The 14631-nt window shown below is 53.4% G+C and overlaps 1 protein-coding gene across 1 annotated transcript; it reads right to left on the bottom strand.

Moving 5' to 3' along the window:
* Positions 1 to 4402: 4402 nt before the first annotated feature.
* Positions 4403 to 14529, bottom strand: Prrt1b (proline rich transmembrane protein 1B). The gene is made up of 5 exons (XM_077797365.1): positions 14381 to 14529; positions 13909 to 14192; positions 6360 to 6799; positions 5712 to 5855; positions 4403 to 4552 (listed from the first exon to the last, which is right to left on the bottom strand). Exons 1-5 carry the CDS (start codon positions 14527 to 14529, stop codon positions 4403 to 4405), a joined length of 1167 nt encoding a protein of 388 aa, XP_077653491.1.
* Between the last annotated feature and the right edge of the window lie 102 nt (positions 14530 to 14631).

The raw sequence follows: 14631 nt of genomic DNA, 5'->3' as shown, positions 1-14631 counted from the left end.
TCAATCCCTGGTACCAATAAATAAATAAAGAGTGAAAGGGAGCTACCAAGTGAGAAAGGGACTTGCAGTCCTGCATCCAGAACACACCGAGAACTCCACACTGACGGAGACGCCTGTGCGCACAAGACTTGAACAGGCGCACCGTAGAGAAGGTGTCCGAATGGTGGGTGAACACAGAGAAGAGGCTCCGCTGGTTTAGTCATCAGAGAGGCTAAGGAAACCCACTGAAAGGCCAGGACCCTCCAGGAGTGCCAGAGGTAGGCAACGGCCAGATCCCAGCAGGAGGGGAGCCCGGAGACCCTGGAACTCCCATCCTCAGCTCAGATGCCGATGATGCAGACTTGGAACACAGCTCAGCAGCGTCCCCTGGGTCTGGATGTTAAGATGTTCACAACTAAGCTCAGAAAAGCCTTTTTTTTGTTGTTGTTTTTTTAACCACTCCAGGCCCAAGCCCCTCTGGGTCACATTAGGGGGATTCTAGGACACACAAGTTTCCATGCCTGGAATCAGGAGGCAACCAACTCAGGCACAGTTTTTTCAGAGTTGCCCTCAACCTTTCAGATTTTCCCTAGCTGCCTCTCCCCTGTGGCACTCTTGTGTGGCTCATAACTATGCTACTGATAAAAACGTGTCCCCCACATTGGACTGCAGGCTTCAAGTAAACACTTCAAGGCCACTTCTTCACTACTGTGAATCCCAAAACTTAAATTCCTGGGTCCAAAAGCCATGCATACTTTTCCTGTTATTTTTGAATTACACAATGTACGAATGAATACATCCTGTTTTAAAACTCAGCAATATCTTGCACAAGCCCTCCTAGGCGTTCCCTCCACAAGAGCAGCCAGGATCAGCAGTTTAGAATTACATCCTTCAGACCCTGTTCTTGCACTTATATGCATTCGTGCATGCATAAGTTACACACACAAACACACACAAACACACACAAAACCAATGGTCATAATTAGTTAAAAGCATAAAACTTTTGCTGAAGCAGGAGGACAGCAAATTCAAGGTCAGGGGGCTGGGGATGTGGCTCAAGCCGTAGCGCGCTCGCCTAGCCTGCGGTTCAATCCTCAGCACCACATACAAATGAAGATGTTGTGTCCGCCGAGAACTAAGAAAAAATAAATAAAAATTCTCTCTCTGTGTCTCTCTCTGTCCACCTCTCTCTCTCACTCTCTCTTAAAAAAAAAAAAATTCAAGGTCAGCCTAACAACTCTTGGGGACCCTGTCTCAAATTTTAAGAAAGGGCTGGGGATGCAGCTCAGTGGTAGAGCTCTTACCACGCATATGCAAGGCACTGAGTTCCTCTTCAGCAACACACACACACACACACACACACACACACATACACACACACAGGGAAAAAAATTTCAAATCCCACTCACATCCCATGTGTAAATGTATGTTATTAACAGATACCATGAGTCTGTTTTCCATAAAGCTTATGGCAGAACACACCTGCCAGTAACAGAGTAAGGTCAGCAGTCCCCTCCGACTCTGGGTGTATTCCGCCTCTTGTCTGTGCCCAGCCTAATGCACCACAATCACCCTCCTGGTTTGCAACTGCACTTCCCACCCCAGGACTCCAGCCTTCGGTCCTTCTCTCTGTGGTTTCACAGACCTCAAGAAGCCCTCCCTCTCCACGCTGTCCAGCACCCTCCAGGAGACAAGGCTTTCCTAAGCTCACTCTTTTTTGGAGGGGAGGCAGGTACCTGGATTGCACTCAAGGGCCCACGACCACTGAGCCACATCCCCAGACCTATTTTGTGTTTTATTTGGAGACTGGGCCTCTTGCTTAGTGCTTTGCTGTTGGATTACTGTAGCTTTATGGAAGTGTTAATACCTGGTGAAGAAATTCCTCTGAAACTTTTAAAAAATTACGAGCAAGTTTTGCATGTTTTTCTTGGATGACTTTTTAAGTTTTTCTTTAGTTGTTGATAGACCTTCATTTTATGTATTAATAAGCGGTGCCGAGAATCAAAGCCAGGCTCCCACAGGCAGGCCACCGTGGAGCCCCGGCCCAGCCTTTGTCTCCCATGTTCATTTTTGTCTTTTTAGTGAATTTCTTGGGTTATTCTGCTTTGTGGTGCTGGGGATCTATCCCAGGGCCTCGCGAGAGCGGCCGCCCTCTCCCACTGAGCCAGCCAGTCTCTGTCACATATTTAAAGCATGGCTTTCTTGTCAGAATGGCATTAACTCTACTTAATTAAACGTTTTTATGATATTACACCTTCCTATCCTAGCCTTTTTTTTTTTGTCTTTTGGCAATTTTAATTATCAGATCCCAGACCTTTTTTGTTAAATTTATTCCTAAATTTTGCTGCTTTTATCATTATCATGAGTGGATCTTTATTTTATTAATTTATTTATTAGTACCAGGGATTGCGCTAAGTTGTTTAGGACCCCTCTAAATTGCTGAGGCTGGACTTGCATTTACAATCCTCCTGCCTCAGCCTCCAGAGCCATGGGAGCCTGGGATTACAGCAGCTGCACCAAGCATGACTGGAATTTTAAATGTCCACGTCTAACTGGTTGTTATTATTGACTTTATTTTGTTATTTTTATTTATTTTTGTGGGAGTACCGGAGATTGAACTCAGGGGCACTCCACCACTGAGCCACATCCCCAGCCCTATTTTGGTTTTATTTAGAGACAGGGTCTCACTGAGTTGCTTAGTGCCTCACTTTTGCCGAGGCTGGCTTTGAACTCGAAATCCTCCTGCCTCAGCCTCCCGAGCAGATGGGCCACGATTGACTTTTAAAGCGTTACTCTGTATCCAATCACTTCGCTGAGCTTCACACCAGTTATTCTTGCTCTTTCACTTTCCCATTAGCTGGAGGGTGGTTGCCTCGCAGAGCCGCTAGAGGGCGTCCCTGGCCCTAGAGGGCGCCGCGGCCCTGGCTCTCAAGCCCGGTGCCAGCTCCCCTAGCCCAGCCAGGAAGCGCATCAGAAAGGCAGGATTCCGGTTGTGCCTGCTGAATCAGATTCCGCACTTTAACTAGATCCCCCAGAGGTCTGTAAGCACTTTGGACCAAGAAGCAGTGGTCTAGAAGGTTTCCATTCCAACTGGGGAGTTCTGAAGTCGGCTGGGGCTGTCGGATTCTATCAAGTACTTTTTCAGCAGCCCTCTAAAAAAAGGTTTCCTCCTCCTTTTTGTAGCTATCATGCATTTTGGGGCTCAACTTTCCACCTCTGCACCAGCCCTGTGTCCCAGGACACGAGGCCACCCCATAATCTCCAAGCTGCTCTTTCTCGCTTCCTCATTCCTGTCTCTCCAGGGTGTCGGGAGGCCAGGCTGCACTGGGCTGGCCTTGTGCCTCAGCTCCTGGTGGCAGGGCACACAGTGGCTGCCAAGAAAACCTCTGACTTAATCCGAGCTGCCATTCTCTTAGGGTTCAGCCTGGACACCCAGACTCCTCTGTCTGTGGATGGATTTTAATCTTGGAAAAAACGGGGTCATTCTCAAGACCACAGCTAACGGGATCCAGGCACCCGATACAAGAGCACCTGTGTGCAGCTCTACAGCTGTCCGGGGGTGGCAGGGTGGCCTGATCAGGGCAGCCCTCCCCAAGTGGAGACCCAGCCAAGCCCCAAACACGGGGCAACACAGGTGGAGACAGGAGAGCAAGCAGAAAGCTGGGTGCAGCAGAAGCTGCAAGGCCCGCAGGGAGGAGGGGAGCCGTGACCTAGCTCCCCGGAGCTGCGCAGGCCACTGCTAGAGCTGTGTGCCAACAGAGTCCCAGAGAGGGGCAGGGCAGGGCAGGGCGCCAGAGCCCAGCGGGGGGCAGATGTTACTGCTTGCCCTGGAGGGGCCAGGGCAGTGTGAAGCTCCGAACAGGGCATCATTTTTGTTGACTGAAACTAGTAGCTTAAATTTCTGGGCATGGGCTCGGCGTGGCAGGCCCTGTCTCCTGGCACGGTGCAGGGAGGAGGGCCCAGCCAGCCGGGGAGTCCACACTGGCTCTCCCCACTCTCCCCGGGGAGTCCACACTGGCAGCTCCATCACCCAGCTGGATGGAGGTAGGGGTGGCTGGAGGTGCAGCATCCTTCCAGATGGCTCTGAAGACAACATTGGTCCCTTTGATGGTCTCCTAGGGACAGGGGTGAGACAAGAGTGCCAGGAGGCCCCAGGAGGAGACACAGGGAGACAGGCTCTGGCAGGTCCTGTCCCAGGGTAGGTCTGGGCTCTGAGGCCACCTTAGGTTAGGACACTGCCTGAGCCTCAGTGGGCACTGATGAGGGCTGAGGCCCAGCCACAGTCTGGAGGGCTGCAGAGCCCACCTCTTCTTTGTCCTCTGTGGGCGACAGCTGGCCACAGGCAAGGAGCAGTGTCCACAGAAGCAGGGCAGCCGGGCCCCTTATCCTTGGGACTCCTGGTGTCCCCGCAGGAGCTGCAGCCTCAGGGGAGGTAGAGGGCCACCACAACATAGATGACCCAGCTGGTGGACACGAAGACCCCAAACAGCAAGCTGAAGAGCACGAGCGAGCGGGCCTTCCGCGAGGCCTCCGCAGCCTGGACGAGATCGCCCCTGCCCAGGGCTGCACGGGTCTGCAAGACAGGACCAGCGCGGGGTGAGCGAGCCGGAGCCCCAGGCCTTCCCGCACCCCTGGGGACAGGCCTGTTCCACAGACTGAAAACAGACACCCCAGGGAGCTCAGGGACCACAAGCCTGCAGAGATAGCCCGGTCCCTGCCACTCAGCAGCCCTCAGCTTCATCTCCAGCCACCTCCCAGCCACCCAGGTGGGGTCCTCATGCCGCCACCCTGCGCATGAGGAAAGGCTCTGGGTGGCAAAGTGACGCACAGGGCCTTCACTGCTGGGGTGGAGCCAGAATCGGGCAGGCCAGTGCCTCGGGGTTCCGCCTCCAAGCTGTCCTGACAGCTGTGCCCTCCCTGCAGTCCTGGCTCGCTGATGCCTGGGGCCAGACAGCAGAGCAAGGCCAGGGCTGTGACCAGGTCAGCCTGGAGCACTGGCCCCCAGGGGCTTGTCTGTATTGGAATGTCCCAGCGTTGGCATCACTGACTCCCCAGGGCCTCTTTGCAGGACATATGGTCAGCAATGTCACCAGGAAGGAGGGAAGACAGGGAGATGGAGGGCGGAGGGGCAAGGTGATGGACCGCAGCCCAGAGGAAAGGTGGTGGTGGGGGGAGAAATGGGGCTGGTGGGTGCAGAGGGTGTGTGGATGGACTGACGGATGGATGGATGGGTGGATGGATGGGTGTTAGCAGGTCATGGTGGGTAAACTGGGCAGCCCGATAGAAGGATAGATGGAGGTGGATGGACAGAAGAGTGGACTTCACCACCTGTTAAAACACAAGCCACCACTGGGGGAACACCTTGGGCCTTATCAGTCATTCACACCTCCGTTGCGATTTTTATTCTTTGTTTCAAGACAGGGTCTCGTCAAGTTGCTGAAACTGGCTTCAAATTTGTGATCCTCCTCCCTCAGCCTCGGAAGCTGTTGGGATTATAGGCATGTGCCACCATGCCTGGCTTTTGAATTGTTTTAGCAGAATTTTCCAGAGTAGATCTTGAGCAGTGGGGGGCACAGACAGGACAGGGGAGGAGGTCCCCACACAGAGATTCCCAATTCCCACCCCTCCTGAGAGATACACCAGAGGCCCTGTTGCTGGGAGAGGGGCCTGCAGACCTCCAAGGGCACTGACTGCAGGCTGCATGCAGGGAAGGGCTGGGCCCACCCACCTACCTCGTGGGAGTACACGACAGCGATCAGCCCAGTGAGAAAGCAGCAGAAGAGGGTCACCAGCACCGACTCCATCATGTAGTCCTTGGGCAGAGGCCTGTGCTCCACTGAGGGGGGTGCTGGCACAGCAGCCAGAGGGCTGTGGTACTGTGGAAGCAGGGCCACAGTGGTAAGGGAGGCCACCAAGCCCCAGACATGGTCCCAGCCTCCCCTCCACCGAGGACGGGTCCCTGAGGGGTGCCTCTCCTTCCTGCACCCTGGCCGCTCAGCCCCAGGGAGTCCTCTGGGCTCCCCTTCACACACTCCTGGTCCAGGCTGGGGCCGCGGCCACATGCCCCCACGGCAGCCCCAGCTCTCTCACTGGCAGCTGTGGCTGGGCTTTTCTTTAGGGGAACCTCCCGGGTGGGCCCCTGAGCCGAGCCCCTGGGCGCTCACTGCGGGCGCCGCTTTCTTCCCTTCCCGGCCCTCGGAGCCAAGCGGCCCCCACGGGTCGCGCCAGCGTGGGCCTGCACCTGGCCCTTCCTCCCGGAGACTCCTATGCACCCCTCAGAGCCCAGCGCGGGGGCTCCCTGGCGCGGGGGCCTCACCCTGGCCCGGCGCCCGGGTGGAGGGGCCGCGGGGGGCTGAGCGCGGGCGGCGCGGGCGGCTCACCACGGGGAAGGGGTAGGCGGCGGCGGGCGGCGGGTAGAGCGCGGCGGGCGCGGGCTGGAGCAGCAGGGGCACCTGCGGGAAGGGCGGGTAGAGCGGTGGCGCGGCCTTGGGCTCGGGCGGCGCGTAGGGCGGGGGCTCGGCCTCGAAGCCGATGGGTGCCCCGCCGCCGGCCGCCGTGGGTCCCGGGCCGGCAGGGCGCTCGGGCTGCGCGGGGGCTGCGGGCGCGACCTGGGCATCCCCGGGGCCCGGCCCGCTCCCCGCCGCCGCCGCGCCCTCGCCGGGCCCGCCGTCCTCGGCCAGCAGCTGCGGGCGGCGCGGGAGCTGCGGGAGCGCAGGGCGCTCAGGGGGCGCCGGGCTCCGGGGCTCCTCCGGGGCTGGGGGCGCGGGGCCCCGCGGGTCCTCCGGGTCTGCGGGGCTATCGCCCCCTTTCACATCGGGACCTGGAAAGAAAGGAGGCTGTGAGCCCCAAGAGGCCACCGGGCCACTTGGGACTCTGCCCCTCACGCCCCCAAAACGCAGTCCCTCCGGCGGGACGAAGCAGACCCTGCCCCACCGTGGATGTGCCAAGCGCCCGGTTCTCGCCGGCAAGTTCTTTACTCCAAGGGCAAGGAGCCCCTGAGCCCTGTCCCAGCTGCCAGGATCAGCCAGGGCCTCGGCTCCAAGACACCCACACCCCCCTGCGCACCACCTCTGGAGTCTGGGCTTGGCCACGTGGCGTCTGCGGGCAATGGGACATTGACAGCTTGCAATCAGGACCTGTAAACCGCATCTCCAGACGACCAAGGGAGGGATGGGGAGGCATGGGACCTTGGTAGTGGAGCATCCAGGAGGATGAAAACCTGGGGAGGGGTGGGATGGCCGCGCAACATCGGGAATGTGCTTACGGGCCCTCTCTGTGCATTTAGAAATGGGGAAGGTGGTAAATCTCTCCAGCTGGCTACAAAGAAAAGCTCCACACAAAATACAAAACCACCACCTGAGGGCACTGGAAAGTGAACAACTACAGGCAGATTGTGGAGTCCACGCTCAGAAGCAGCTTCAAGAGCAGAGTTTCAGTTTTCCAACTCTTTCCTTCCAAGCTCTGAGCTCCAGCCCCAGAGTCACAGGATGGGACATGCAGCAGAAGGGGTGACTGAAACTTCAACAGATGACCTGTCATTCCAGCCAGAGGAGACAGGGAGGGCCCTTGCAGATGGAAAGAGCCAGAAAAGGGCATCTCCTACTCCTGTGTGGAGCTGGGCAACCAACCTTTTTGCTCAGGACTTTCTTAGATTTACCTGGGAACTCCTGATTCTGGGCAAAGTGGGATCCTCGTCACTCCAGAAGGAAGCTCCCCAACCTGGGCTCACCCTGGCTCCGGTGCAGGGGAGGAACCCAGATCTACATAATGACTAGAAACCCAGGAGCAAAACAGGCTGTGGAGTGAGCCAACCAGGTGACCGTGGCAACCAAGAAGCCATCATTTCCAGAGCATTCTAAAGGCACCAAGAACCTGCCAGTGTAATATTCACCACATCCAGGGCAGATCCACGGTTATTTCCATATAAAATAGAATTAGGAAAATATGACTGATCCTCAAGGCAAAGATCGTCAATAGACGCCAATTCTGAGATGACCAGAGATTGGACACCAGGACCTAGTGTCCAATATATATCCATCTGGGATAAGTTCTCAGCAGAAAATTCGAGTTCTGTGTTGTTGTTGTTGTTTAAAGAACTAAATGGAAATTTTGAACTAAAATTCATAATTTCTGAAATTAAAAATGCATTGACTAGGGCTGGGGCTGTAGCTCCGTGGTAGAGCACCTGCCTTGTACGTGTGAGGCCCTGGGTTCCATCCTCAACACCACATAAAAAATGAATAAATAAAGATACTGCGTCCACCTACACCTAAATAAATATTTTTTTTTAAAAAAAGTGCAATGACTGGACATCAATAGAAGCCCTGAAGAAACAAACGGAGTCAATGAACTTCAAGACAGACCAATCAGAAGAATGGGGGGGAAAACTGAAAAAAGAATTAACAAAGACTTGGGGACTGTGTGGTAATACCCACCAGGGCTGGTGTGCCTGGGGAAAAGTTCCAGAAGACATTTTAGGGTAAATATTTTTGAAGAAATAATGGCTGCAAAATCCCCAAATTTGGTGATAGATAAATATAAAGATTCAGGAAATCCAAAAAGGGACTCCATGGGGAAATTATGTTAGCTCCATCATCATTAAATTTCTCAGAATTAACGATAATAACAAAGCTATGAAAAAAGGCAGAGGATGCCAGATCGAAGGCAGAGGAAGAACGGGAGAGCCCTGCACACATCTCCAGGAGACCACAGGGGTCAGAAGACAGTGGGTCAACCTGTGCTGAAAGGAAAGAGCCGCCAACACAGAACCTGATAGCTAAAGAAAAACTGGGCGCGGTGGCACACGCCTGCAATTCCAGCAGCACAGGAGGCTGACGCAGGAGGATCGCAAGTTCAAAGCCAGCCTCAGCAAAAGTGAGGTCCTAAGCAACTCAGTGAGACCCTGTCTCTAAATAAAATACAAAACAGGGCTGGGGTGTGGCTCAGGGGTTGGTGGTTGAGTGCCCCTGAGTTCAATCTCCAGTACCAAAAGAAAGAAAACACTCTCCAGGAAAAGGAACGCTTGAGCTTTCTGTTGCATAATAAATACATCACCACAAATAAACGATACTTATTATAATGCCCACCGTTCTGTCCGTCAGGCCCCCTCAACTTGGAGTGTCACAAGGCCAAGATTATGATATAAGGCAGACTAGGCTCTTATCGGTCAGTCTAGGAAAGAATCCATTTCCAAGTTCATTTGGGTTGTTAGCAAAAATCCAGTTCTGTGTGCGTGAGGCTCCTGTGTCCCTCCTGGCTATCATCCGGGGCTCATTCTGTAACCAGGGGATACTCTCGTTCTTCTCCCATGACTCCCTCCATCTCTTCAAAGCCAGGAAGGGCACATAAATCCTTTTCATACTTTGAAATTCTGTCTTCCCCTTCTGCTACCAGTTGGAAACATGTCTCTGTTTTTTTTTCCCCCTTCTGTTCTTCTTTGTGTAGCTGGGATCAAACAGAGGGCCTTGCGCACACGAGGCAAGTACCCTACCACTGAGCTGTGTACCCATCCCTTCTCCAATTCAGTGGGTCAGGAGCACCCAGAAAAATCTGTTTTAAGGTTAACTGACTTGAGCCTCCCATAACATCTGTCAAATCCCTTTGTAGATACTGAGATTAGTGTTTGATTTAACACTCTCCAGGAAAAGGAATGCTTGAGCTTTCTGTTGCATAATAAATACATCACCACAAAAATAGTAGTTAAACAATACTGATATGAGATTAGTGTTTTATTTAACCAGGGGGTGGGAATCTTGGGGGATCATCTTTGGAATCCTGCCTACTGCAAGTAAAACAAAGACCATTCTCAGATGAAAGAAAACTAAGAGACTTGCCATAAAAGAAAGAGCCAGGTGTGGTGGTGGACGCTTGTAACCCCAGCTGCTAGGGAGGCTGAGATGGGAGGATAGCAGATTCAAGGCCAGACTGGGCAACTTTGTGAGACCCTGCCTCAAAAGTAAAAAGGGCTTGAGGTGTAGCTTGGTGGCAGAGCACTTGCCTAGCATGCACAAGGCCCTGGTACCATCAAACAAACAAAAACACAGACCAATATCCTTCATGAATAAAAAGAAAAAAATCCTTAATTAAATAGTTGCATGTCAAATATTAAAAGGAATACATGGGCTGAGAATGTGGCTCTGTAGCCAGGTGTTTGGCTGGCATGTGTGAGGCCCTGGGTGTGATCCCCACCATCAACTCCCTCCCAAAATCACAAACAAACAGGACCATGCAAAATAGGTTTGACATTTGAAAATCAGTCAGTATATTAGAAGAATAAAGAGAAAAAATATAGAATCATTTCAATGGATGAGAAAAAAAGCATTTGGCAAAATCCAATGCCCATTAGCAAAGATACTCACATGAATTTTTAGCAATAAGAATAGTAAGAACATACTCAAATTGATAAGGGGCATCCATGAAAGAAAACCATTAAAGGTAAAAGACTGAGTTCCTCCATCCTCCCCAAGATCAGAAACAAGGTAAGGATCACCATTTTCTGACTTCTATTTAACTTATTCTGGTGTCTTGACCATAGCAAGAAAGCAAGAAAAAAAATGTATAAAGAAGTCTTACCACTCTATGATTCAAAGATCTCAATAAGAAAGTAGGTGAAATACATGTAAACCCTTCACCAAAGAAGATATTTGAATGGTCAATAAGCATATAAAAAGATGTCATTGTCATTAAGGAAATACTATAAGAAGACATCACCACATGCCCTTTAGAATAGAGACATTATATGGGGTCTTTGTTGCCCAGGCTGGCCTTGAACGCCTGGGATCAACTGATCCTCCTGTCTCAGCCTCCAAGTAGCTGGAAATACAGGCTTTCACTCCCATGCCCAATCCCAGTTAAATTTTTTTTTTTTAAAGAGAGAGTGAGAGAGGGGAGAGAGAGAGAGAGAGAGAGAGAGAGAATTTTTTTTTTTAATATTTATTTTTCAGTTCTCGGCGGACACAACATCTTTGTTGGTATGTGGTGCTGGGGATCGAACCCGGGCCGCACGCATGCCAGGCGAGCGTGCTACCACTGAGCCACATCTCCAGCCCCCAGTTAAATTTTTAACACAACAAAACTGACCTTAGCGTATGTTGGGAAGGGAGTAAGATAACTGGAGCTCATACACAACTGCTGGTGGGTAAGTGAAACAGTATCACCACTTTGGAAAAAACTTGACACTTCCTTCAAATGTTAAACATACCTCTACCATATGATCCAGCTATTCCACTCAAGATATTTATCCAAGAAAAACATATGACCACACAGATTTGCTCATGAATGTTTGTATCACCTCTCTTGGTAGTGTCTCCAAACTGGAAACAACACACATATCCAACACACATAAAAATGCATGGGTAAGTCATTTGTGCTGTCTTCATACATCTGAAATGGACCCCAGTGATTCCTGTTTCATGGAACTGGTGCTCTTGGGGAATCCTCCCCTGGAATAGGGGCTGCACGCATGACTTGCTCATGAAGAGGACACAGCTGAGACACAGGATATCCCTGCTAAGGGTAGGGGTCTTTGTTTTGTTTTGTTTTTGTTTTTGGTACTAGGGATTGAACTCAGGGGCACTCGACCACTGAGCCACATCCCCAATCCTGTTTTGCATATTATTTAGAGACAGGGTCTCACTGAGTTGCTTAGCACCTTGCTTTTGCTGAGGCTGGCTTTGAACTCTCCATCCTCCTGCCTCAGACTCCTGAGCCACTGAGATTACAGGCCTGCACCACTGCACCCATCTACCAGTAGGATTTTAAAAGCCTGTGGCTTCTCCTCACTTGCTCTCCGCTCCTGCTTGGTGTTCCCTCTCTTTCTGTTTCTGGTAACTCCAAGAGGAAGCAAGGCTCTGTGAGAAGCCCCACGCAGAGGCCCATTTTGCATGGGCCCTTACTCCACAGCTCAGGAGGAACCAAACCTGCCAACACTCAGATGAAGGAGTTTGGAAGCAAAGCTTTCAGCTCCTCCTGAGTCTTCAGATGAGCACCAGTAGCTGGTGAGGAACTCAGAGGCCAGGTAGCTAGCTCAACTGTAGCCAGATCCTCACCTGTAGAAACTCTCCAGTAAACACTGCTTATTGTTTTAAGCTTCAAATTTGGGAGTAACTTGTTATGCAACAACAGCTTACTGATACAACTTCTTAGCAATCAAATGGAAATGAACCCTTGACACAACGTGGGTCTATCTCCAAATCATTATGTCAAGTAGTGAATCCAGCCACGGGCACAGACCTGCAAGCCTGTAGTCCCAACTACTCAGGAGACTGAGGCAGGAGGATGGCAAATTTGAGGCCAGCCTCAGCAACTTAGTGAAATCCTGTCTCAAAATAAAAATAAAGAAGTCTGGGAAGGGCTGGGTTGTGGCTCAGTGGTAGAGCATTTCCCTGGCATGTGTGAGGTCTTGGGTTTGATCCTTAGCACTGCATACAAATAAATAAAATAAAGATCCATTGACAACTAAAAAAATATTGTTAAAAGATGGGTTCTGGGGATGTGGCTCAGTAATAGGGCACTTGCCTAGTGTGTATGAAGCCCTGGATTTCATCCTCAAAACCACAAAATAAAAATAAAAACAAAATGCTTGCACACTGGGGCTTGACATCTTGTGTTGCTGGGAATCTGCACCACAGCAGCCTTCCAGCGGGGCCAGGGAGGATAAGGTACCCCGAGGATCAGCTGTAAGGATGAGATACCTCAGAGGATCCCCTGGCCATCCCCAGACCACCTGCCCAGGTGAGCTAGCCCTGACAAGCAGGTGTGGCACAGGAGTGAAATGCTCTGAGCCCTCGTGTCCCCATCTGTAAAGTAAGGATAACATTAATAGTAATTTTAAATACTATCAGTGGGGCTGGGGCGGGGGCTCAGTGGTAGAGGGTGGCCCCGCATGTGTGAGGCCCTGGGCTCCATCCCCAGCACCAAGACAACCAAAATAACAGCAAACACAGACCAGGCTGCTCCCAGAGCTCCTCTCCGCTGTCCTCACCTGTGAGCGCTTCTGTTTTTATGATGGCATTTCACAGCGGGGAGCTCAGGCTCCTAGCAAGAGCCTCAGCCAGCAAGATCCCTTCTGGGGTGTTGTCACAGGAATGTCGAGACCCTGCCCCAGTTATCATAACAGAAACCACAGTTTCCTTGGATCCCGCCAGGGCAAATACCTGGCCCGATGGCACCGAGATAGGGCCGCAAAGTAAATAAATCTGCAGGCGGCTGGGCCTGGTCTGGGGTTCTCAGGTTTTGGACACCTGAGCCTGGGACATCCCAGCCAGGAAGGGAGGCCTGGGCTACAGCCTGGGCTGCAAAACGGGGATGAAGTTAGGGTCTTGGAGAGACCGCCAGCCTTCGCTGCCACCCTCCCGGCAGCATCCCCTGGCTCAGGTGGCAGATAGGATCTGGGTGCGGTCATCCCAGCTTCTGCAGGTCAGCGGGGCCGGAGGTGGCAGTGGAGGGCATCAGGGCTCCGCACCGTCCCGCCACCACCGAGGGCAGGGGTCTTGTTTCCCGGCTGGGCCCCTTCTGTGCTGGCCGAGGCGGAGCCCTGCGAGTGTGCCACCTTCCTCTGCCCGTCTTCTCCGGGCCTCCCATCCCGCCTCCCGCCTCTCTCGGTCTCTGCAGCAACTCGCCCGCGGGCTCTTCACCCCCATCTTCCTCCCTCTCTCTCTGTCCCCCTTTTCGGGGTCCCATTCCCCTGCTCCAGGACTTCAGCCTGGCCAGAGGCGTGAACAGGGTCCCCAGATGCAGGACGAACAGGGGACGCTGGGGCGGGTGGGGAACGCGCCCGACGTGCGGGGGGGGGGGAGGCCAGGCCAGAGTTCCCGAACTTTCCACGGAGCATCCTGGTGCCCCCCGCCAGGCCCTGGGCAGGGGTTCCGTGAGCCCCCTCCTGCGCCCTCCCGCACCCACCGGGCGCCCCGCGCCCGCCGCGGCCCTCACCTGCGTCCATGGCGCGAGCCGCGTCCGGTGCGCGCGGGATGCGCTGCTCCCCGCCCGGCGCCTCCCGTCGGGCCGGCTCGGCTTGCGGCGCCGGCTCGGGTTTCCTGGTGCCGGCAGCGCGGCCGGTTAATAATTGACCGCCTTTGTTTGCCGACGGCTGTGTCAACACTTGGCTCCTTGCACCCCGCACCCGGCGCTCGGCCCCAACCTGCCTCGAGGCCCGCCGCAGCGGACCTGTCTGCGCCGGGACTGCGCAGCGCTTTTCGGAGTGGGGGGCGGGGGTGCTGGGGAGGCCAGCGGCCCAGGCGATTGCCCCCTTGAGGACTGGGGGAGGCCCCCAGGAGAGGGACGTCGGGGCTCCCCAGCCCACCCAGCCAGCCAGAAGAAGGTAGAAAGGTGGATTTTCATGTGAAATTGGAGACTTAGAACATCGTGCAGGAGACTTCCCCTCGAAATGTAACCGACTGGGCACCTGAAGCAGATCCCAGTCCAATCATCTGGAAACACAAATAAACAACTCTCGCGCCAGTTTTTTGCATCCATAGCTGAATGTGTAGGTATCGAGGAAGATTCCCCAGGAGCCGAGAATGCAGAGTCAGCAAAGATGGGCCCGGAAGCCATTGCGTGTCTCAGCGGTCTCAGAGGTCCAGGGCTTGCGGCTTACCCCAGGAGTGGACTGGAGATGGAACTCCGGGTCAGTGAGACTGAGCGATAGGACCAAGA

The sequence above is a fragment of the Urocitellus parryii genome, chromosome 4 (genome assembly GCF_045843805.1).
Source record: "Urocitellus parryii isolate mUroPar1 chromosome 4, mUroPar1.hap1, whole genome shotgun sequence".
NCBI lineage: Eukaryota > Metazoa > Chordata > Mammalia > Rodentia > Sciuridae > Urocitellus > Urocitellus parryii.
This window is presented reverse-complemented; position numbering and strand designations above follow the sequence as displayed.